This window comes from Colobus angolensis, unplaced genomic scaffold (genome assembly GCF_000951035.1).
Source record: "Colobus angolensis palliatus isolate OR3802 unplaced genomic scaffold, Cang.pa_1.0 Scaffold568, whole genome shotgun sequence".
Classification (NCBI taxonomy): Eukaryota; Metazoa; Chordata; class Mammalia; order Primates; family Cercopithecidae; genus Colobus; species Colobus angolensis.
The window spans coordinates 66,050-89,654 of record NW_012119243.1 but is presented as its reverse complement, the minus strand read 5'-3'; the positions used below and the strand labels follow the sequence as shown (position 1 = coordinate 89,654).

Genomic DNA, 23,605 nt, shown 5'->3' with positions numbered 1-23,605 from the left:
CCTGCACTTGTGCCCCTGAACTTAAAAGTAAAAAAAAAAAAAAAAAAAACAGAACGAAACAGAACCATGCACCGATTTGGGATCGATAACACATAAAGGCAGCATATCATGTTATTTAAGTGAGTATGCTTTGGAACCAGACTGAGTTTATCTCCTGGATCAGCCATTTTCTGGCTCTGTGACTTTGGGCAAGTTACTTTTAAAGGTATAGTCCTTGACTTCAGTTTCTTCTATTGTAAAACTGGAACATGGCACTTACTTCATTGGGTTTTTGGGAGAAATAAACCACTCAAATACATAAAAACGTTTAGAAAAAGGAATACTAAATAATAGTTGTTATCTTTGTAGTCCAGTTCTCAGATAATATAGATCAAGAATCTTGAATGTGGAAAGTAACTGGAGTGAAAAGAGAGATAGCCACTGTATTTCATTTATTTCATCTGATAATGAAGATATTGACTAGACTAGATGTGAGCATCATAAGCACAAGGGCAAAGCCTTGTTAACTCTTAAATCCCAGTACTTAGCATTTCTTTAAAAAATATGTAAATACCTTAACCAAAGCCACACAGCCCCACAGCTAGTAATAGACAGAGACAGGAGTCCAGACCAAATCTGTCTGACTACACAGTACAATTCTTAAACTAAACCATACTGTATTTCTCCTTACAAGAAAAAGAGGGTGTTAGAAGACATTAGCTATGATCACATAGTAAAGAATAGATCAAATACCAAATTGAACTCAAGGAGAAAACAGTGAGGGCTTGTAGAATTAAAATATATGATAATAAAGTGATCTATGATACTATTGTTATCCAAGAGGAGAATAAAGGTATTAGTTGATATTGGACTTGAATTATACAGTAATAAAAAAAGAGATTATGACTTCCAAACTAAAGAGTATGGGCTAATAATAATGGACCCAAAGCAGGCAAAACAGAGAGAAAAAGAAACATTATACATACGGATGTGCTGTGAACAAATAGAAATAACACATACAAAATGATAAATTTAAGTATATGTTCATAATGACAGTAAATTTTAGTGGACTGAATTCACTGTATGCTTGCTTTGCATATGTATTATATTTTAATTACATATATTGTGTTTTCCTATAAAAGTCTTAAAATGTTCTATGACTTAAAATGTTCGTGTCAGTGCTTGAAATGTCTTTGTATAAGAAGAGTTTTAGTGTTCCTACTTTGAGTCTAATCAACATCTTTGCCTCCAGTTTCCCCCTAAAAAAAAGCATTGGGGAGTTATACCTGATATAAATGATGAATTGATGGGTGCTGACGAGTTGATGGGTGCAGCACACCAACATGGCACAAGTATACATATGTAACAAACCTGCATGTTATGCACATGTACCCTAGAACTTAAAGTATAATAATAAAAAAAAAAAAGGTGTGATAGACTATAGTGAATGATGTCTAAATAGGTTGTTCTTTAAAAAATATGTACAATATATTTAAAAGAGAAAATCTGAAACATGAGGAAGAAGATGAATTCCATATTCTACCAAAGTTATTCTGATTGAGCATTAAATTTAGCTATTTTTCCGTAGACAAATCAAAAGGTATGAATAGGTATTTCTTAGTCCAGGAGTGTATGTTATGGCTGTGTTTGTGAAATGTAATTATTTTAACTATTTTGAAGAGAAGATTTTTCAGCGATAAAAGTAATAACCTTTATGTGACGGTCAATATTAAGTCATATTACTAATTTTAGAACTTCCTTTCCTTGTAGGCTCTGAATGGCTTTGTATTAGTTGTCACTACAGATGCTTTGGTCTTTTATGCTTCTTCTACTATACAAGATTATCTAGGGTTTCAGCAGGTAAGTATATATTACTTATTATCATTTATATTATTATATCATTTACTTTTCATGTATGTTATACTTTTGGACACAGTTGACCATTTGTATTATAAAGTATCAATATATGCTGTAGAATACATTATGTATTTGTAGCTAATAATTTTTTCTAATATTAATAATTTACTGCACTATTAATTCCTTTAAATCTTTATGCGATTGATGGTTATTGTGTTTCTTCTTTTGCTTATCAAGAATCTCATATATAAGAAACTTTCAGGCACATAGGGTCTAGGGGAGAAGATACGAAATAATTTGGCATCAAATAACTTATGGATAGCAGAGTATGTATGACAACTATGAAATGAATGAGGTGCTGTATAAAAAGTACAAGTAAAATTCTATGATTTATACCTTTAATTCTGATTTATGTGGATTACGGAAGATATCCTAAATCAAATGGTATATAAGCTGACCTAAACACTGTGTAGCAGGTGGGTGGACGAGAGAACATAGGAATATAGAAGTACTGTAAGCACTAGACTGGAAGTCATTGAAGGAAACTAACGTGTCTGGCTTGTTTAATGTTATTGAATGAATGATGAATAGATGGAATTATAAATACTTGACATATTTGAAGGACAATAACATCTTTTATGGTTTAACAACAGATTGTAACATTTGAATGCTTGCTATTCTCATATATCTGGTTCTTAAATTGCGATGTGCACAAGAATCACCGAAGACCTTGATAAAACTTGGTCATCTCTGAGACCCATTGCCAGGTGTTCTGAATCAGTAGTTCACAGTGGGGCCCTTGAATTTGCACTTCTATCAAGCTCACAAGGCTGCTGGTCTTAATAACAGTTACATAGACTAGAGCTTCAACTATCTTGTATGTCCAGTGGAGACCACTGAAGGCTTTTGTTAAAGGAGATGTGCATTTCAACTTGTGTTTCAGATGCAACTTCTGGAAATTGTGTAATGGCATCAAGATGATTTAATATGAGAAGATTAGGTTCCTAGGAAGATTTAAGTGTAGATGACTAAAATAGTGGAATCTAGCTACTACCACAAAGTCTAAACTGATTTCTTGCATTCTAAAAAAAATATATTAATGTCCATAGAAAAGCCTGTTTGAAGCCAAATGAATTATATAACTGTCTTAATCATGATTTGATATTGTGATTTATATCAGTAAGAAAATCAAAGACATCAGCCATTTTCCAATCCGTTTTTTTCTCCCGTATACACATGGATTTTTTTCCTAAAACAACATTCATATCTGACACAAGTGGTAGATTAAGACACCATTTTTAAAACTACAAGTTGTGACTCGCTCATGGGTATGCAGTCGAGACAGTGGATCACCATCAAACTGTTTTTCAGTTGTTTAGGATGGAATAAAATAATATAGAATACACAGTATTATCTCATGTAATAATGGTAAGTGTTTTGTGAAACTTTTCCATGTGTATATGTCTGTGCACACACCTGTGACAGATAGAAATGTATTTTTTATCACAACTTGCAGTTAAAAAAAGGGAAAACTCTGGTTTAAGCACTAAGGGCTCAGCACGGTAGTAAATGGTGAGAGGCAAGAGGAGGAAAGTGGTTTGATATAGTAAAGGCACAATCCCTTGCTCTTGTGGAGTCTACTTGGAGTGAAAATTTTATACGAAGAAAATTTTAGAGAACAGTGAAGGAAATACCTAGAGAATACCATTAAGCTTAGAGAAGTCAAAGAGGCCTGGGTGGTTAGGAAAAGCTGCGTGGAAGAGATAAGAATCTAAAAATTAACAAATGGATACGCAACATAAACAGATTTTAATATGTTGCATTTAAGGAATGGGGAGGTGACTTATTTGAGCAAGAGCATTCACATTGGGAACTGATGACAAGTAACTTTTGGCTCATCTGTTGTAGTGCCAGTCTGTCTAGCTTTTTCTATCTTAGGTGACTAGGGAACTTTAGGAATCATCCAATTCATATTCATCACCACTAGCAAGCACCCACTAATCTAAATAGGCTTTAAAATTAATTTAGTAAGCCATTTTTTTTAATCAGTGCTTTTGTTGTATTCCTTGTATCTTTTTTCTTTAGTCTGATGTCATACATCAGAGTGTGTATGAACTTATCCATACCGAAGACCGAGCTGAATTTCAGCGTCAGCTACACTGGTCATTAAATCCTTCTCAGTGTACAGAGTCTGGACAAGGAATTGATGGTAAGAATTGATGGTACAAAAGATGGTGTTGGTAGTTTTTAAATATGATTCTGTGAAAGGAGGCTGGGAACCTGGAAGGTCATAGAACTCCATGATAGGGAAGTAGTGGAAAGATATAAATATGCAATCATAGGCCACAGTGAGCCTGTTGAGCTAAGGAATATTTTGGCAAATGAGAGCCATTAATGAGTTTCAGGCAACAGAGTATTGCCATACTCAGTAATGTATTTTATAAAAATAAGTAGTACCATCATGAAAGATGGAAGGAAGGTACACAAGGTTGATACCTGAGTGCATATAAATTGTTGTGTTTAAAATGCACCAAAGAAAAAAGTAAGCTAGCATATGCAAGTATAAAAATGCTTTTCTCAATGCAAAAAATGTTTTTGGAAATTTCTTTAAGTGTTAAGAAAACAAAAATGCGTTAGAAAATGTGAAAATTGTTGACAGTGATAGCTCAATAAAAATTACATAAGTTCTATCTGATAAAAGTGATATTTAATAAACTTTTAGTTTCTTGTCATTAGCTCTTCTGAAAATGGTTTGTGTGTTCAGAATACAGACTCCAGTTTAGAAACTAATACAAATTTTACTTACTCAGATACTTAATTTTACAGCAAAATGGAAAGTAAATTTTGTTTTGCCTTTATTTCTACAGAAGGCCCTGGTCTCCCCCAGCCATTAGTCTGTTATAACACAGACCAGATTCCTCCAGAAAACTCTCCTTTTATGGAGAGGTGCTTCATATGTCGTCTAAGGTGTCTGCTGGATAATTCATCTGGTTTTCTGGTAAGGTACAAAATCTTATGATACTGGCTCTTAACTGTGGTTAAAATAACAGCTTGAGGCAAATTTAATTTAGCAAAATTTAATTCATCAAGGAACTGTTCCCAAATCAGGCAGCCCTTGGAACCAGAGAGGTTCGGAGAGCTCACATAAAAACATGGGCTGGAGCATTTGTGAACAGAAAATGCAAGTGAGGTACAGAAATAGCTTGATTGATTACAGCTTGGGGTTTGCCTTATTTGAAGATGATCTGATTAGTTGGTCACCTGTGACTGACTGAGACTCAGCTATTTGGTTACAAAAGTTCACTTTTACTGTTAGGCTTTCCATTAGTTTATATAGTAAACGAAGTTGCAATTCCTTAGTAAGGACTTAAGGAGCAGAGGCATCTTCAGCCCAAATTTGGTTTAACATTAAGTGATAGAAAAAAAAGTCAAGTGAAGCCAATTTTCTTTGGTTATCTTTGATTTCAGCTTTAAAAATCTACCAAATAATTTGATAAAGCAAGGTAGCATTTTAAAATGATTATTTCTGATTTTGACTATCCTCTATAACTCAGAAAACTGTTCTTTAGAATATAGTAACAAAGATTGAGTGAAATAACATGAAGCCTTGTATTTTGACTATTTTAGGATTTTTAAGATATGAGAGAATTATGTAGCCCTTTTTTAATAGGAGGATTTAATGCCTGCTAGACAGAAAAATAATGGCCTTTCCGTGTGTCTCAAATAACTGCCACATAGAAAAATGATTGTATATTCGCAATTGTAGAATCATCATCTGATAGGAGACGCTGTTTCTTGTTGCAAAGTCTGAACACCTGCATAGGAGTTGACTGTAGGGAGTAGCTTAGGATTCCTCAGAGTGGACTTGTCTGTCTCTCATTGTATCCTTAGTTTGTGTCACCAAGTACAGCAGAAGAGAATACAGAGTATATTGTATACTTTTTGTGAATAACAAGGAATTCGAAACAGGTAATCAAATCTTAAATTAAGCATTACAAAGCAATGATTTTTGTTTATGTGTTTATTTCTGAAGAGGATTTTGCTGACCCAGAATTAGAATTGTGCTTTGAGGTAGTTTTCTCAGTATTATTGCTCATGAACAATTAGTATGTAGAGTCATGTGCTGCATAATGATGCTTTGGTCAGTAACAGACACGTATATGATGGTAGTCCCATGAGATCATAATGGAGCCGGAAAATCCCTATCACCTAATGATGTCATAGCATTACTCACATGTCGATGTGATGCTGATGGAAGCAAACCTGTGTTGCCAGTCATATAAAAAGTATAGCACATACAATTATGTATGATACATAATACTTGAAAGTAATAAATCACTATGTATTTATGTATTTACTGTTAATCATTATTTTACTTTATTTTTTATTATACTTTTAATGTTTTATTTTAATCATTATTTTAGAATAAGGTTAACTGTAAAGCAGGCTCAGGTATGTCCTTCAGGAAATATTCCAAAAGAAGATCACAGGAGATGACAGCTCCATGCATGTTATTGCTCCTGCAGACCTTCCAGTGGGACAAGATGTAGAGGTGGACGATAGGAACATTAATGATCCTCACCCGGTGCAGACCTAAGCTAATGTGTGGATTTATGTCTTAGTTTTTAACACAAAAGTTTAAAATGTAAAAAAAAATTAAAAAAAATAGGAAAAAGCTTATAGTATAAGGATGTAAAGAAAGAAAATATTTTTGTGTAGCTGTACACTGTGTTTAAGTGTTATTACAAAAGAGTCAACAGTTAAAAATGTAAAAGTTTATAAAGTAAAAAAGTTACAGTAAGTTGTGCTGGGATTACAGGCATGAGCCACTGCGCCCAGCCTAAAGGAAAATATTTTTTATTAATTCAGTGTAGCCTAAGTGTATAGTGTTTATAAACTCTATAGTAATGTACAGTAATGTCTCAGGCCTTCACATTCACTCACCACTCACTCACTGACTAAACCAGAGCAACTTTCAGTCCTGCCTGCCTTATTTACAATAAGTACTCTTATACAGGTATACCATTTTTTTATACTTTATTTTTACTGTGTGTTTTCTATGTTTAGATACACAAATACTTACTGTGTTACAATTACTTAAAGTATTCAGTATGATAGCATGCTGTACAGGTTTGTAGCCTAGAAACAAAAGGCTATACTGTATAACTTAGATGCATAGTAAGGTATGCCGTCTAGGTTTGTGTACCTACCCTCTGATGTTCACAGGATGACGAATTTGCCTAAGGACACATTTCACAGAACATGCCCCTTTTGTTAAGTGACATGTGACTGTATGTCTGAGGTGGAATATCTGTGTGCAGGAGGGTCTTTTCCTCCTTGCGCTGCTATTATTTTGATGTCAGAACCATCCCTTGGACTGGTTGATACTGTTTTAACCAATTAAATATATCATGTTCATGTTTAAGTTGCCTTTGTTTTCCCTGTCTTCTAAATTTATTCCGTATCTTTCCTCAGTAGGGCTCTGCGTTCTTTATGTGTTTTCATGATGATTCATTTTAGTGTTTTAATAAAATTATATTTTGTCTCTATAGAAAAGATTACTATGAACTATGCAATATGCTATGAGCTGCAGTATAGTTCATGTATGCTTGAAAATGAATGTTTAGGGCTTTATCACCATTCAGGATATATTGATTGCCTGGTGTGCAAGGAGCTGTGCGAGGTGAAAATGATAGGGTAACGGCAAGCTTGGAAAATTATATAGGTATTGATGTCATGACCATTAGGAACAAGGAGTGGTTCACTTATCCCTTTAGAACATTTCTCATATTACTCTTTGGGATAGTTTTAATGGGCGTCCCATGGAGACAGGAATGAAAGAAACTAACAGTTCTCAGCTTCAGGAATATTTATGGAATTATCAAGAACCCTAGAAGTAGCCATAATGGAACCTTTTTAAAAGAAACTTTTATATTTTTAATTTTAAAGAACTTTTTTTGTTGTTGTTTTTTTAAGGCAATGAATTTCCAAGGGAGGTTAAAGTATCTTCATGGACAGAAAAAGAAAGGGAAAGATGGATCAATACTTCCACCTCAGTTGGCTTTGTTTGCAATAGCTACTCCACTTCAGCCACCATCCATACTTGAAATCCGGACCAAAAATTTTATCTATAGATCCAAACACAAACTAGACTTCACACCTATTAGTTGTGATGCCAAGTAAGTGAGACTTTTTCACTTTTATTTTGTCAGATGTACATTATGATTCAGTAAGTCTCTCTTAGCATGTAAAACATACATTGTGGACTGTATGTAATGTTTATTATTAGATTGGCTATTAGCTTTTATTCTTTCAGTGTAGGCTTTTACAGTAAAAATAATTTCATGAGACTCACAAATCATCTTTTTAATTTTTTGCAAGACTTGTCTCAGATGATGATGTTCTTATATATTAGTAAGGTTTGTTCTTCTGATGACATTTATGTTGGTTTGTTTTATGTTTTTAAATGGTACAAATGTTATTTGATTTCTAGCCCCAGAAGTTTCAGTAACTTTCAGAAAATTGTGAGCAAGAGTCTGATATTAAGCATTTATATCGTATCAAAACATATCAGTGCTTCTCTCCTTTCTGTTGTGGGAATGCAGAGAGGTAATTTGAAAAACCTTCTTCCCTAAAAATAGATTATAAAAACATTCCAGATTTTTATTAAAGATTTTCTGTTACCCATACATCTGCTCTATTAGATTCATTTTTAGCATACTAATTTCCATGGTTTTATTCAGGAAAAGAAAATAGGCTGAAACTGAAATTTGCAATCATAAGCAAGGAAGAGGAGTTTACATAGATGTGTTTAATTTCGTATCTACTTACTGATGTGAAATTCTAAATGTGAACTAAAACATATTGCAGAAACTAGCGTAAAACCAATAAATTTATCTTGGTTATTTCGTTTATGTTAAATCATAATGCATTCTTATTTTACCTTTTTTAATTTTAAACAGAGGAAGACTTGTTTTAGGATATACTGAAGCAGAGCTGTGCGCGAGAGGATCAGGGTATCAGTTTATTCATGCTGCTGATATGCTTTATTGTGCTGAGTCCCATATCCGGAGTAAGTTGTAGTTCCTTATGAACATGAAGAAAAAAGGCATATACTGTAGTACATGTTTCACATTCTTACGTAATGTAACATGTTTAAGTAAACTACATGGATAAACTTCTACTTAGTAATTTATCATGATGATTAACCAGGGTTACACTCTTTGTTCATTAACTTGTCTACACCTGCCTCATAGAAATATTGTTGTTTAGTTGTTAAAAAATATCCATTTGGCCCATGAAGTTTTGCTTGGGAATTTTTAAATTACATTGTTATCAATTCATAAATCTATGTTAATATTGTAACAATAATGTTAATAACTCTACTTTAAAATTATAAAGTATTAGCCTGTAGGAAAATATTCCCTATTTAAAAATAATTTTTTAATCTTTTTTTTCCCCAATTTATGCTCTCTCTCTACTTTCCTGTGTTACTAAAATTATCTGGTACATAATCTTCCCTTTAACATTTAAAATAATAAATTTAGTCTGAAATGGAAAAAAAAAACTCTGAAAAACCATTTCCATGCCTTTTTTTGTGTGTGTTTAAAATGTATTGTCTTTGGGGATAAAAGAAATACATCCAGAACTATGTCACAAGAGCTTTGTTTTAGGAATATTCTTTAATATATTGATTTGGGGTTTGATAATTTTTTAATTTTATTTTAGTGATTAAGACTGGAGAAAGTGGCTTGATAGTTTTCCGGCTTCTTACAAAAAACAATCGATGGATATGGGTCCAGTCTAATGCACGCCTGCTTTATAGAAATGGAAGACCAGATTTTGTCATCGCGACTCAGAGACCACTAACGTAAGCAAAAGAATGTTTCCTGTTTTTGTTAACAGTTTTGTTTTCATAAGTCCTCTTACGCGAAAGCATAAAAATAATTCAAGCAGAATTTAGTCTGTAAATAAAAACTGAAAAGTTTAAGTAATTTGTCTAGAAAGAAGAGCACAGGTGAGAGACATTGAGAAGATAGAATTGACAAATTTTATTGAGCAGCTACATGTGCAGAGCTATAGAAAGAATAGTAGAAGAAAACACTAGGGTTTTATCCTGGGCATATGAAGTACATATGAAAGGTAGTGTCATTGGTAAAATAAAAGAAAAATATAACAATGCTTTCTTTAGAATATTTTCTCTAAACCCAGCAGTGATTTCAAGAGTTTCTTACGTATGTTGCAAATGAGTCCTTTATCAAATATTTGTATTGCAAATGTTTCCTCACACCCTGGAGAATTGATTTTTGTCTGTGGCTTGAGGTAAGGATTGATTCCCCCCAGCCCTTACATGTGTACCCAATTGACCAGTCACATTGAAAAGATGATTTACTGAGAAGGTCATCTTTTCCCCACTGCACTGTATTTTGATCAGGGGATTTTGTCTTTGGTTCTCTGTCTGGATTGTGTTGTTCTATTAATAGCTCCATTGGTGTAGTTGTCTATTTTGTCTAGCACTACACAGTCCTAGTTATTCTATCTTTATTATAAATTTCTATGTCTGAGTGTGTCTTCATTTTGTTTGTTTCGCCTTTTTTGTTCTGCTTGAAGATTGCCTTGGTTCTTCTTTGCCCTTTATAAATCCATATACATTTTAGAAAACAGTTTTCTGAAAATCTGTTGAGATTTTGAGTGAGATTACCTTGAAACTGTAGATCATTTGGAGAGAATTAACATCTTTTTCATACTGAATCTTTGAACCCATGAACATGGTGAATGTATGTGTGTATATAAGTACCCATGGAAGTACATGAGTATGTGCATACAGATGTATATGAGTGCGTGGGTATGTGTGTACCTCTACAGATTTGTCCTTCTCCCTTGATCAATGTTTCTAGAAGGCACCTTTTTTAAATTAGACTTTATTAGTCTTTATTAGGATCCAACTTTTGGTTTATTGATTTTTTTTCTATTTTATACATTTGTTTTCAATTTTAATTATGTCTGCTCATTATTATTTTCTTCCTTCTACTTTCTTTGGGTATAATTTACAATTTTATCCAACTTTTAAAAAATATATACTTAAACATATATATCAGTTTCCCTTTAAGTACAACTTTACAATCCTCATCTTTTGCTATCTTATTTTTATTTAATTGAAAATACTGGCTAATTTTCTTTTTATTTTATTTTTATTCACGAATTATTTAGAAATACAGTGTTACTGTACTTTTTGGTGTTTGGGGATTTTTCTAGTTGCCTTTTTGTGATTGACTTAGCTTAGTTCCACTATAGTCAGAAAACGTTCTCTGAATGAATTTCAGTTTTTTTGAAATTTGTGGTGGCTTGTTTTATGATCTAATACATGGTCTACATTGGTAAAATATCCCATGTAATCTTGTGAAGAATACATGTTCTGTCATTTGGGAGTATGTTGTTCTTTTTGTATATCAGAAGTCTAGTTTGTTAATTGTGTTCATATTTCTATATATTTGTTGATACTTTGTGTGCTTCTGTTATTAAGACACGTTGTTTTCATTTATTTATTACTAATGGTGGGCATCTTTTTACATCTTTCTAGGACATTTTTCTTTTATAAATTATGTTTGTATCATTTGCCTGTTTTTCTGTTGAGTTGTTTGCCTCTCTCTTAGACACTATTGGAACTCTTTATTATGGATATGAAATTTTATATATATATATATATAAAATTATAAATACATTATATATGTTACAAATATTTTATTTAAGAATTCTATTGCAAAAATACAAATACTTTAATATTAAACAACTTTCATATTACTAATTATGCCAATCTTTGTCTTTATAGCTTCTGGGTTTTATTAGAGAGGTTTGTTGTTTCAGATTCTTAAGTTTCTAATTCCTAATTTTTTTTATTTTATTATTATTATTTTTTTTGAGACGGAATCTTGCTCTATCACCTAGGCTGGAGTGCAGTGGCACAAATGTGGCTCACTGCAGCCTTAACCTCCCGGCTCGGGTGGTCCTCTTGCCTCAGCCTCCTGAGTAGATGAGACTGTAGGCATGTGCCACCACGCCTAGCTAATTTTTATTTTTTTGTAGAGGTGGGAGTGTCGCCATGTTTCCCAGGTTAGTCTCAAAATCCTGGGCTCAAGCAGTCCGCACACATGAGCCTCCCAAAGTGCTGTCATTACAGGCATGCACCACCATGCCTGGCCCCTAAATTCTCATCATCTGTTTTTATGTGTAGATCTTTATTCCACACAATTTTGTTTTTGTTTTTGTTTTTCCATGGTGTCAGGTAGGGATGTAATGGGACCATGGAATTAACTAAGTTATTTTTTAAAAATTAAATCATTTAAATATGCTTGTCTGAAAAACAATTTTATAGTACCAGTCATGAGAATAATTGAGGTGAAAATAAAATATGCCCCCTTTTGAATTCAATCATAATGTATTTTGCTTGATGTTTTTCTTTCTTTAATTTTATTTTAAATGTTTGATAGAATTGTCTCTAAGACTTTTTTGTACACAACTTTAGAGATGAGGAAGGAAGCGAGCATTTACGAAAACGAAATATGACATTGCCTTTTATGTTTACCACTGGAGAAGCTTTGTTGTATGAGGCAACCAACCCTTTTCCTGCCATAATGGATCCCTTACCACTAAGGAATAGTAAAAACGGCACTAGCGAAAAAGACTCTGCTACCATATCAACTCTGAACAAGGATTCTGTCAATCCTAGTTCCCTCCTGGCTGCCATGATGCAACAAGATGAGTCTATTTATCTCTGTCCTGCTTCAAGTACTTCGGGTACTGCATCTTTTGAAAACAATTTCTTTAACGAATCTATGAATGAATGCAGAAATTGGCAAGATAATACTGCACCAATGGGAAATGATACTATCCTGAAACATGAGCAAATTGACCAGCCTCAGGATGTGAACTCATTTGCTGGGGGTCACCTAGGACTCTTTCAGGATAGTAAAAACAGTGACTTGTACAGCATTATGAAAAACCTAGGCGTTGATTTTGAAGACATCAAACACATGCAGAATGAAAAATTTTTCAGAAATGATTTTTCCGGTGAGGTTGACTTCAGAGACATTGACTTAACAGATGAAATCCTGACATATATCCAAGATTCTTTAAATAAGTCTCCCTTCATACCTTCAGATTATCAACAGCAACAGTCCCTGGCTCTGAACTCAAGCTGTATGGTACAGGAACACCTACAGTTAGAACAGCAACAGCAACAACAGCATCACCAAATGCAAGCAGTAGTGGAGCCACAGCAACAACTGTGTCAGAAAATGAAGCATATGCAAGTTAATGGCGTGTTTGCAAATTGGAGCTCTAACCAATTCATGCCTTTCAGTTGTCCACAGCAAGACCCACAACAATATAATGTCTTTTCAGACTTACGTGGGATCAATCAAGAGTTCCCCTACAAATCTGAAATGGATCCTGTGCCTTATACACAGAACTTTATTTCCTGTAATCAGCCTGTATTACCACAACATTCCAAATGTACAGAGCTGGACTGTCCTATGGGGAGTTATGAACCATCCCCATACCCCACTACTTCTAGTTTAGAAGATTTTGTCACTTGTTTACAAGTTCCTGAAAACCAAAAGCATGGATTAAATCCACAGTCAGCCATAGTAACTCCTCAGACATGTTATGCTGGGGCCATGTCGATGTATCAGTGTCAGCCAGAACCTCAGCACACCCATGTGGATCAGATGCAGTACAACCCAGTACTGCCAGGACAGCAGGCATTTTTAAACAAGGTAAGGGTGTTATCAAACTGAAAAAATCTTTCAGTGATTCTTTTTACCTTATAGACATGTTACACATTTTTGATGTCAGCTGATTTTAATCTTTTTTCTATAACATTCATGGAGACAACATTTTTCATTTTATCTGTGACTACCTTTTTTTTTTTTTACAAGCCTGTACTTTTTCCAGTATGTTACTAATATATCATTCACATGATTCATGAGGGAGAAAGATATGAAGGACTGAAGCAACATGAATGTGTCCTTAATATAAGATGACCTAAATTACCAGGTGAAATTAATTTTTAGAAGTATTATGTTTAAAATAGATAATTTGGTTTATTCTTTCTGGATTCTTTAAAAATTATGGCAATTTAAAAGTTCAAACTTTAAAAAGTATTGCAATTTTTAAGAATAATTTCTTCAAAGCTCTATTTTTTTATGTATGTTTGAAATTGAGTTAAACTCAAATGTAAGTGTGCTTTCTTACAATGCCTTTGAAACTCTAGATTAATTATATCCCTGGAATTCAGTCCTAGGCACCTCCATGTTCTCGAGCTATTCCTCCACATTACCTCCCCTATCCTCATTTTATCCTTTAAGGTAGAATGGCTTTCTTTTCTGCAGTTCTTAAAAGAGGTAACTCAGCTGGCTTTCTGTCATGGAAATCAAGCTTGATAGTGTATTTTTGTTGTTTAAATATGTCATCAGAATCTATCTGGTGTGAGCACACTTTAAAAATGATCACTTAAAAAAAAAGTTAACATAATGTTAATAGCTGCTGTCTCTGGCCACTCAGGAATATATCATGTTTGCATTTATGCTTTTCCATTAGAAAATATTTAGTTCATTTTAAAGTATATTTAAGTTCAGCTTTAAAGAATATCTTGACTAAAATTAAGCTCCTTGGCCCCTGTTTACTCTGTATTAGAGTATAATAATTAAAAGTATGACCTGAAGCTTTATCTTTAATTGTATTTTCTGGCTTTTTTCATACATTTTGCTTGTGTAATCATTTATGAGCTTTTTAATAGAAAATGATGGTGAAGATTTTTTCTTATTCTCATTCCTTACATCTTTCAATTGTATTAAAATTGAATAATATTCAGTTAGTCTGTCTCAGAAAATTGCTATGAAAGTATATTTTACTCTTGAGTAAAGCAAATTGTACGGAAGTTAATTCTGTAAAATTACATTTTGAATTAGGAGTTGCATGAGTAGCAAGTAAGTTCTTTGCAGTGTTTTCCCCTCACTACTTTTTATTGTTTCTTTGTGAATAACCAAATAATTCTATAGACCTACATATGCTCCGGAGTAGATGTTATTGAGCTAAGACACTCAATATTGAGCCACTGAGTAGCTGTTGAGCACTTGAAATGTGGCTAGTCCAAATTGAGATGTGCTGTGTGAAATACGCATTGTATTTTTGAAGGCTTGGCTTGAAAAAAGAATGTAAAATATCTCATCTTTTATTGTTGATTTCATGTTGAAATGATTAGTTTTTCAGCAGCCACATTAAAAAAGTAAAAAGAAACAGGTAAAATTAACTTTAGTAATGTATTTTATTTAATCTACTGTGGCCAAAAATTTAAGTTCTGTGTGTGACTCACATTATATTTCTATTGGATGACACTGCTCTGTACAGTATGTTTAAAGAGAATGGCTGACATGAATTGTGTTATGAGTAATGAGAAAAAATCATTTAAAACTCACCATTATCCGGACAGGTAATACTTTTTATTTAAAGAATTTACAGTATTGCCATTCATTGAAGAGACAGGTTATATGACTTTTACTATAGATTGTATATATGTTTTGGAGGATCTGTGAAGTAATTAACATTTTGGTTACTGAAGCCTGTTATGTAGGCTTTACAAAAGTAGATTTTATTTGAAGCAATTAAGGCTATGATTTTAATCTGTTTTAAAGTTTCCAGAACTTCCACTAACTAAAATATAAAGGCTCTATAATCTATAAAACTCTACAGAGCTGTGCATCTTCATGTTGTTCCTTTTTATTTTTCTTTTTTCTACTAGCAGTTATATAAAACAAGATTCATTGCAGTGTAAGAAAACAAGAAAGGGCATTTTCTTTTGGTAACTTGATTCTGTAATTAGAACTATGCTTTCAGTAGTATTAATTAAAAGTATGAATAAGAAATCAGTTACGAAAATCATACCTGTGGTGTAATATTTTAGGAATATTTAGAAACATTTAGAAAATCAGAAGCTGCCTTTTTTGGAAAAGTTTTGCATTCCAGTGTAAGATTCCTGAATATAATCAGTTCATTGACACCTATAACTTGAAACCTGGTCAAAGCAAACCTACTTATGACAGAGAATATTTAACTGTAATTCCTGACTAGTGCTCTTTGACCCATCAATTCCTGCCTGACCCAAAGGCAATCTGAAATGAGACAGCTATATCACTCATCTGTACCATGTTCAAAATTTCCTGTCAGAGTAATGGAAAAACAGGTTATAAATGCAACTAATACATAATATGTCCTCAGTATGTCTTCACTGTGTGAAGGATTTAAATTTAGCAGCAGTAAAGGAACTTAAAGTTTACAACTCTCAGGGGTAAGATTTTAAAACTACATGTTAATGTATTATTTAGTGGCTTAAGATACTTGGAAGATCTATTCCAATAAGTTGCATCACCATTTTTGTTTTCAGTTTCAGAATGGAGTTTTAAATGAAACATATCCAGCTGAATTAAATAACATAAATAACACTCAGGCTACCACACATCTTCAGCCACTTCATCATCCGTCAGAAGCCAGACCTTTTCCTGATTTGACATCCAGTGGATTCCTGTAATTCCAAGCCCAATTTTGACCCTGGTTTTTGGATTAAATTAGTTTGTGAAGGATTATGGAATAATAAAACTGTCACTGTTGGACATCAGCAAGTTCACATGGAGGCATTGATGCATGCTATTCACAATTATTCCAAACCAAATTTTAATTTTTGCTTTTAGAAAAGGAAGTTTAAAAATGGTATCAAAATAGTACCTATACTATAGTCATTAAGATAGAAAGTGTGCTGCCACAGAGTAGTGAGAATACCATCTACATCACATTATTCTGAGCACCACAAAATATGCAAAACTTTATCAGGGAAACTAAGACTTTTTTAAATTAGAAAACATTCTCTATTTGAATTATTTCTGTCAGAATAAAAATAAAATACTTTGAGTTTTGAACTACTGGATTCTTATTAGTTCCCCAAATACAAAGTTACAGAACTAAACTAGTTTTTCCTGTCATGTTAACCTCTGCTTTTATCTCGGATGTTAAAATAAATGGTTTGGTGCTTTTTATAAAAAGATGATCTCAGTGCTTTCCTCCTCCACTGTTCATCTAAGTGCCTCACATTTTTTTCTACCTGTAACACTGTAGGATGTATATTTTATATAAAGTATTCTTTTTCTTTTTTAAATTAATACCTTTCTGCACACAAATATTATTGTATTTCCTAAATCCAACCATTTTCATTAATTCAGGCATGTTTTAACTATTCTACTCACCTATTTTCTTTAGGTAAAGGGCAAATAATTGAAAAAATAATTATTACATAATTTAGTTGTTTCTAGACTATAAATGTTTGCTATGTGCCTTATGTTGAAAAAATTTAAAAGTAAAATGTCTTTCCAAATTATTCTTAATTGTTATAAAAATATTAAGACAATCGCACTTAAGTTTCTCAACAGTGTTTTCAGAAGAAATATACCACTCTTTACCTTTATTGAAGACTCCATGATGATAGTTGAATGTTGCAATGTGAAAAATGTGCTGTTAACTGCAACCATGTTTATTAAATTGCAAGAAGCTTTATTTCTAACTTTTTAATTATATTAAGCAAAGCACCCATTTCAATGTGTATAAATTGTCTTTAAAAACTGTTTTAGACCTATAAACCTTGATAATATATTGTGTTGACTTTATAAATTTTGCTTCTTAGAACAGTGGAAACTAGTTGTTTTTCTCATATTTGAGGAGTGTTAAGATTGCAGATAGCAATGTTGGTGCAAAGTATTGTAATGAGTGAATTGAATGGTGCATTGTATAGATATAATGAACAAAATTATTTGTAAGATATTTGCAGTTTTTCATTTTAAAAAGTCCATACCTTATATATGCACTTAAATAATTTGTTGGAGCTTTTCATACTTTATCAGTGTGTCTTTGTAAGAAATAAAGTAATGAATCCAACTGCTTCAAGTTGTTATTAAGAAAAAGACAACCACACAGTTCATTTACCTTCAAACATTAGGTTGTTTTTAATGATATATTGATCTTCTTTACCAGTAGGCAAATTAATCACTCTACCAACTTTACTGTCCTGAAATGGCTTAAAAGAAAACATGACACCATCTTTTCTTCTTTTTTTCTTCTTCTTTTTTTTTTTTTTTTTTGAGACAGAGTCTCACTCTGCCGCCCAGACTGGAGTGCAGTGGCACCATCTTGGCTCACTGCAACCTCTACCTCCTGGGTTCAAGCGATTCTCCTGCCTTAGCCTACCAAGTTGCTGGGATTACAGATATGTGCCACCATGCCCAGCTAATTTTTGTATTTTTAGTAGAAACGGGTTTCACCATGTTGGCCAGGCTGGTCTCAAACTCCTGACCTCAGGTGAGCCTCCCAACTTGGCCTCCCAAAATGTTGGGATTACAGGCATGAGCCACCACACTCAGCTATTCTTTCCTTTAGCTATGAGAGCTGAAGAGCTTAGACACATTTTACATGTATTATTTTAAAATCTGATGGAATCCCAAACTGAGATGTATTAAAATACAATTTTCGGCCAGGTGCAGTGGCTCGCACCTGTAATCCCAGCACTTTAGGAGGAGGGCAAAGAGGGTGGATCACGAGGTCAAGAGATTGAGACCATCCTGACCAACATGGTGAAACCCCGTCTCTGCTAAAAATACAAAAATTTAGCTGAGCATGGTGGCGTGAGCCTGTAATCGTAGCTACTCGGGATGCTGAGGCAGGAAAATAGCCTGAACTTGGGAGACAGAGGTTGCAGAGCTGAGATCACACCACTGCACTCCAGCCTGGCAATAGACCGAGACTCCATCTCAAAAAAAAAAAAAAAAAATACAGTTCTTATTTCTTTTACTTTTTTTAGTAAATTAATGTATATAAAAGTGTCTTCGTACAAAATATCTCTCAGTTCTGTGTATTTTCAGTCAAAACTTTGAACCTGTAGAATCAATTTAAGTTTTGAAAATTTGTCTGAAACATTTCATAATTTGTTTCCAGCATGAGGTATCCTTTTAAGGATTTAGACCTGTGGTCTAGATTAATACTCTATTTTTTACATTTAAACCTTTTATTATAAGTCTTACATAAACCATTTTTGTTACTCTCTTCCACATGTTACTGGATAAACTGTTTAGTGGAAAAATAGGCTTTTTAATCGTGAATATGATGACAATCAGTTATACAGTTATAAAATTAAAAGTTTTAAAAGCAATATTGTATATTTTTATCTATATAAAATAACTAAAATGTATCTAAGAATAATAAAATCACATTAAACCAAATACCCGTTTGTCTGTATTAAGTGCCAAACAAAGGATGCTTAGTGCACCGCTACATTGAGAGATTTATTTCTAGATGATGTGCACATTTAAGGATGTGGATGTGTCTCATTGAGTCTTTTCCTATACCAGGTTTTTCTTATAATACCTGAAGACTTACCAGTATTCTAGTGTATTATGAAGATTTCAATCATTATTATGCACAAACCAGTGTTTTTCGATGTTACTAAATTTTAGGTAAATGCTTTCATGGCTTTTTTCTTCGAAGTGTTACTGCTTACATAGATCATGCATAGATTTTTGCTTAAAGTATGATTTATAATGTCCTTATTATCAAAGTTGTATACAATAAATAATAAAATAACAAATATGGATAACATGTTTTAATGTAAATTCTTCTCTCTGGTCCACGTAAAGGAGATTATCATTTATACTATAGTATTATAACTATGTTAGATGAGGGCAATCTACAATGCTTAGTGATATGTTAAGTCAATAATTCATAAACTTCTTAGACAATTTTGCCCCCAATGTTTGACCTTTATCTGTATATAAAAAACACTCTCAGTAGCTTCATAAATTAAATTACTTCTGAAATGAACTTTTTTTAAGCCCTGTGTTATCAGTGTAGTAGTGTATTTTAGATTAAAATCCAAAATCCCATTTTAATAATATTTTACAAATATTTCTGAAGAAATTTGAAATAACCCTTGTTAGCTGTAATTTTTGCTTAGTTTAGAAAAACCATTGCCCAAACTTAGTATTTCTGTTTAATAAGTATAAATGATATAGAAGCCTTTGGCCTTAAATTCATGACTGTTGAACATTCATGAAAAATTCTGCAATTAGAATTGATTGAAGAAAAATTTCTGAGAAGTTTTCATTCTCGTGACAGTTATTTTTCTATTAGATTTATATCTCTTCTTTACAATGTGGTATTTTTCTCCACTAGCATATCATAAGTTAGCATCATACTTAATTCTGAACATTTTAGACTAACCCTGAGTCTTTAAGAATTACCTAAAACATTTAGTTTTAACTCTTTGATCTGAAAAAATTCAAGTAAAAATCCAGATAACCTGAGTGCATCTCTGCTTGCACTTAGGTGATTTCTGTCACCATGAACGACTCTAGATTGTCCAATTTCACCAGCTCTACCAAACACTGACTCAGGGATGTTGGCCACTGACAGGACTGGATGACATCTGTCTAATTTCTTTCACTGTCTGCAGATGACCTTCCGTTTTTACTAATAAAATTGAGGGTATCATCCTAAGTTTGTCTGTACCTTCACCTCAGCAGTTGCTCTATCCTTGGTGTCACCTCAGCAATTCCTCTATCCTTGGACTTACCTACAGTATGTGAGGAGGAGAGGTTCCTGAACTCCAGGGTTAGCCCCCGTCCTTTCTCATTCTCATGCACACAGCTTTGACAACTCCCTTCTGAGAGGCTCTCCTTTTCTGTAGGATTCCCTGTGAATGGGTCCTCCTCCATCCTGGAAAAAAATTACTTGAACCTGCACTTCCTTCTCTATTAAATTACTTCTTTACCTTCTTCCTTTGTAACAGTTTTGATCTCCTGAAATCTGGTTTTGTTTTCCATCCTTCCATTATACTGCTGTGTTCGTTCACTAAACTTACAATAGCCTCATTTTCTATGGCCCTGCAACCAAATTGATTGCACTTTCAATGAACTTTTTTCTTCTCTTCCATGACATTAGTTGTCCTATAAGCTCCTATTATCTCTTCTCTTTCCTTTGTTAACCACTCATTCCTCCTCCCACCTGGCAGCAGGCTTCGTTTTGACCATTTGTGGCTCTTTCTGTATGTACTATCTAAGAAGTGGTAATTCAGTGCCTTACCTCTGATTGACATTTGTGGAGCAATTCTTTCCCTTAGAGAGCAGCATAGCATAGCTAAGCTAAACACATAGACGCTGGAGTCAGACTACTAGGTATAAATCCTGGCTTTGCCACAAATAAGATATGTCACTGGAAAGGTTTCTTACTTTCTCTGAGCCTAAGATTCCTTTTCTGTGAAATAAGACTAACAGTACCTGTCTCACTGGATTGCTGGAGGATTCAGTGATTTATATAAAATACTTAGCTGCCAGTAGCCAAAACTGGAATAATTTGAGCAGCTAAATAAATGATGATAGCATTAGATTACAGCACAAAGAATATCCATGAATCCATACTGATATAAATAAAATGATTGAAAAATAAATGGGGGAGAAGGAGCACATCTTTCCTATAGAAGAATCCCAAATAATATTGGTAGCTACTATGTCCTCTGATGCGTGATCTTAGTTCTCCTCCCCTGGAAATATGAGCTAGACTTAATGACCTGCTTTTAAGAAATAGAGTACAGAAAGAGAAGAAAATAACTTTACGTTGTTGAAATCTGGCAAGCACTACCTTAACCAAGTGATCAAGGTTAACATCACCAATGAAAAGTCATGTTGATACAACATGATTTACCTGATATGATGCTTTGAGAAGTGTAGGTCTCAAAGCTTCCTGATATTCTTAAAAACATATAGCCTTGGTCTAATTATGAGAAAACATCAAACCCAGATTCAAGGACATGCCACAAAATTTCTGAGAGGATTTTTTAAAGTGTCAGTGTCACAGAAAGAGACTGAATAATTGTCACAGAGCAGAGGAGGCTAAGGAGGCATGATGACTGAATTTAATGCGATATCTTGGATGGCGTCCTTCATAGAAAAAGGGCATTACTGAGAATCTGCAGAACTCTTTAGTTAATAGTACCGCATCATTGTTAATTTTTTAGTTTTGACCAATGTGCCATGGTTAGATAAAACATTAGAGGTACCTAGCTGAAGAGAATAAAGAAACTCTATAACCTTTTGACTTTTCTGTAAATCTAAAATTATTCCACAATAATTTTTTAATTGCTTTTGTATAAAAATAGTTTTTTATTGCCACATGACAAGTATCTTTATGTCTCATTACTATTTTCCTATATCTTCACAACCTCTTAGTTGGAGGTAAAACTCTACATTGTCATCAGTCCTCATTACTGATTTGATGAATATCTTTTTATTTTTTAATTTAAGTTCTGGGGTACATGTGCAGAACGTGCAGGTTTGTTACATAGGTATACACGTGCCATGGTGGTGTGCTGCACCCATCAACCTGTGATCTACATTAGATATTTCTCCTAATGGTATCCCTCCCCTAGCCCCCCACTGGTGTGTGATGTTCCCCTCCCTGTGTCCATGTGTTCTTGTTGTTCAGCTCCCACTTATGAGTGAGAACATGCGGTGTTTGGTTTTCTGTTCCTGTGTTAGTTTGCTGAGAATGATGGTTTCCAGCTTCATCCATGTCCCTGCAAAGAACATGAACTCATCCTTTTTTATGGCTGCATAGTATTCCATGCTGCCAGTTTTCCCAACACCATTTAGTAAATAGGGAATCCTTTCCCCATTGCTTATTTTTGTCAGGTTTGTCAAAGATTGGATGGTTGTAGACGTGTGGTGTTACTTCTGAGGTCTCCGTTCTGTTCCATTGGTCTGTATATCTGTTTTGGTACCAGTACCATGCTGTTTTGGTTACTGTATCCTTGTAGTATACCACATTCTCTTTATCCAGTCTGTCGTTGATGGACATTTGGGTTGGTTCCAAGTCTTTGCCATTGTGAATAGTGCCACAGTAAACATATGTGTGCATATGTCTTTATAGTAGAATGATTTATAATCCTTTGGGTATATACCCAGTAATGGGATTGCTGGGTCAAATGGTATTCCTAGTTCTAGATCCTTGAGGAATTGCCATGCTGTCTTCCACAATGGTTGAACTAATTTACACTCCCACCAACAGTGTAAAAGCATTCCTATTTCTCCACATCCTCTCCAGCATCTGTTGTTTCCTGACTTTTTAATGATTGCCATTCTAACTGGCGTGAGATGGTATCTCATTGTGGTTTTGATTTGCATTTCTCTAATGACCAGTGATGATGAGCTTTTTTTCATGTTTGTTGGCAGCATAAATGTCTTCTTTTCAGAAGTGTCTGTTCATATCCTTCGCCCATTTTTTGATGGGGTTGTTTTTTTCTTGTAAATTTGTTTAAGTTCTTTGTAGATTCTGGATATTAGCCCTTTGTCAGATGGATAGATTGCAAAAGTTTTCTCCCATTCTGTACGATGCCTGTTCACTCTGATGATAGTTTTTTTTGCTGTGTAGGTGTAGAAGCTCTTTAATTATATCCCATTTGTCAATTTTGGCTTTTGTTACCATTGCTTTTGGTGTTTTAGTCATGAAATCTTTGCCCATGCCTATGTCCTGAATGGTATTGCCTAAGTTTTCTTCTAGGGTTTTTATAGTTTTAGGTCTTACATTTATGTCTTTAATCCATCTTGAGTTTTTTGTATAAGGTATAAGGAAGGGATCCACTTTCAGTTTTCTGCATATGGCTAGCCAGTTTTCCCAACACCAT

The 23,605-nt window shown here is 33.7% G+C and overlaps 1 protein-coding gene across 1 annotated transcript in view; it reads left to right on the top strand.

Moving 5' to 3' along the window:
• Positions 1–19,525, top strand: part of AHR (aryl hydrocarbon receptor) — a 50,522-nt gene extending 30,997 nt beyond the window's left edge. Inside the window, exons 5-12 of the mRNA XM_011961730.1 lie at positions 1,750–1,839; positions 3,922–4,045; positions 4,704–4,834; positions 7,813–8,015; positions 8,799–8,908; positions 9,565–9,706; positions 12,359–13,610; positions 16,277–19,525. Coding sequence (XP_011817120.1) covers positions 1,750–1,839; positions 3,922–4,045; positions 4,704–4,834; positions 7,813–8,015; positions 8,799–8,908; positions 9,565–9,706; positions 12,359–13,610; positions 16,277–16,420 — 2,196 coding nt within the window. The 3' untranslated portion in view covers positions 16,421–19,525. The remainder of the gene's footprint in view (positions 1–1,749; positions 1,840–3,921; positions 4,046–4,703; positions 4,835–7,812; positions 8,016–8,798; positions 8,909–9,564; positions 9,707–12,358; positions 13,611–16,276) is intronic.
• Positions 19,526–23,605: the final 4,080 nt, after the last annotated feature.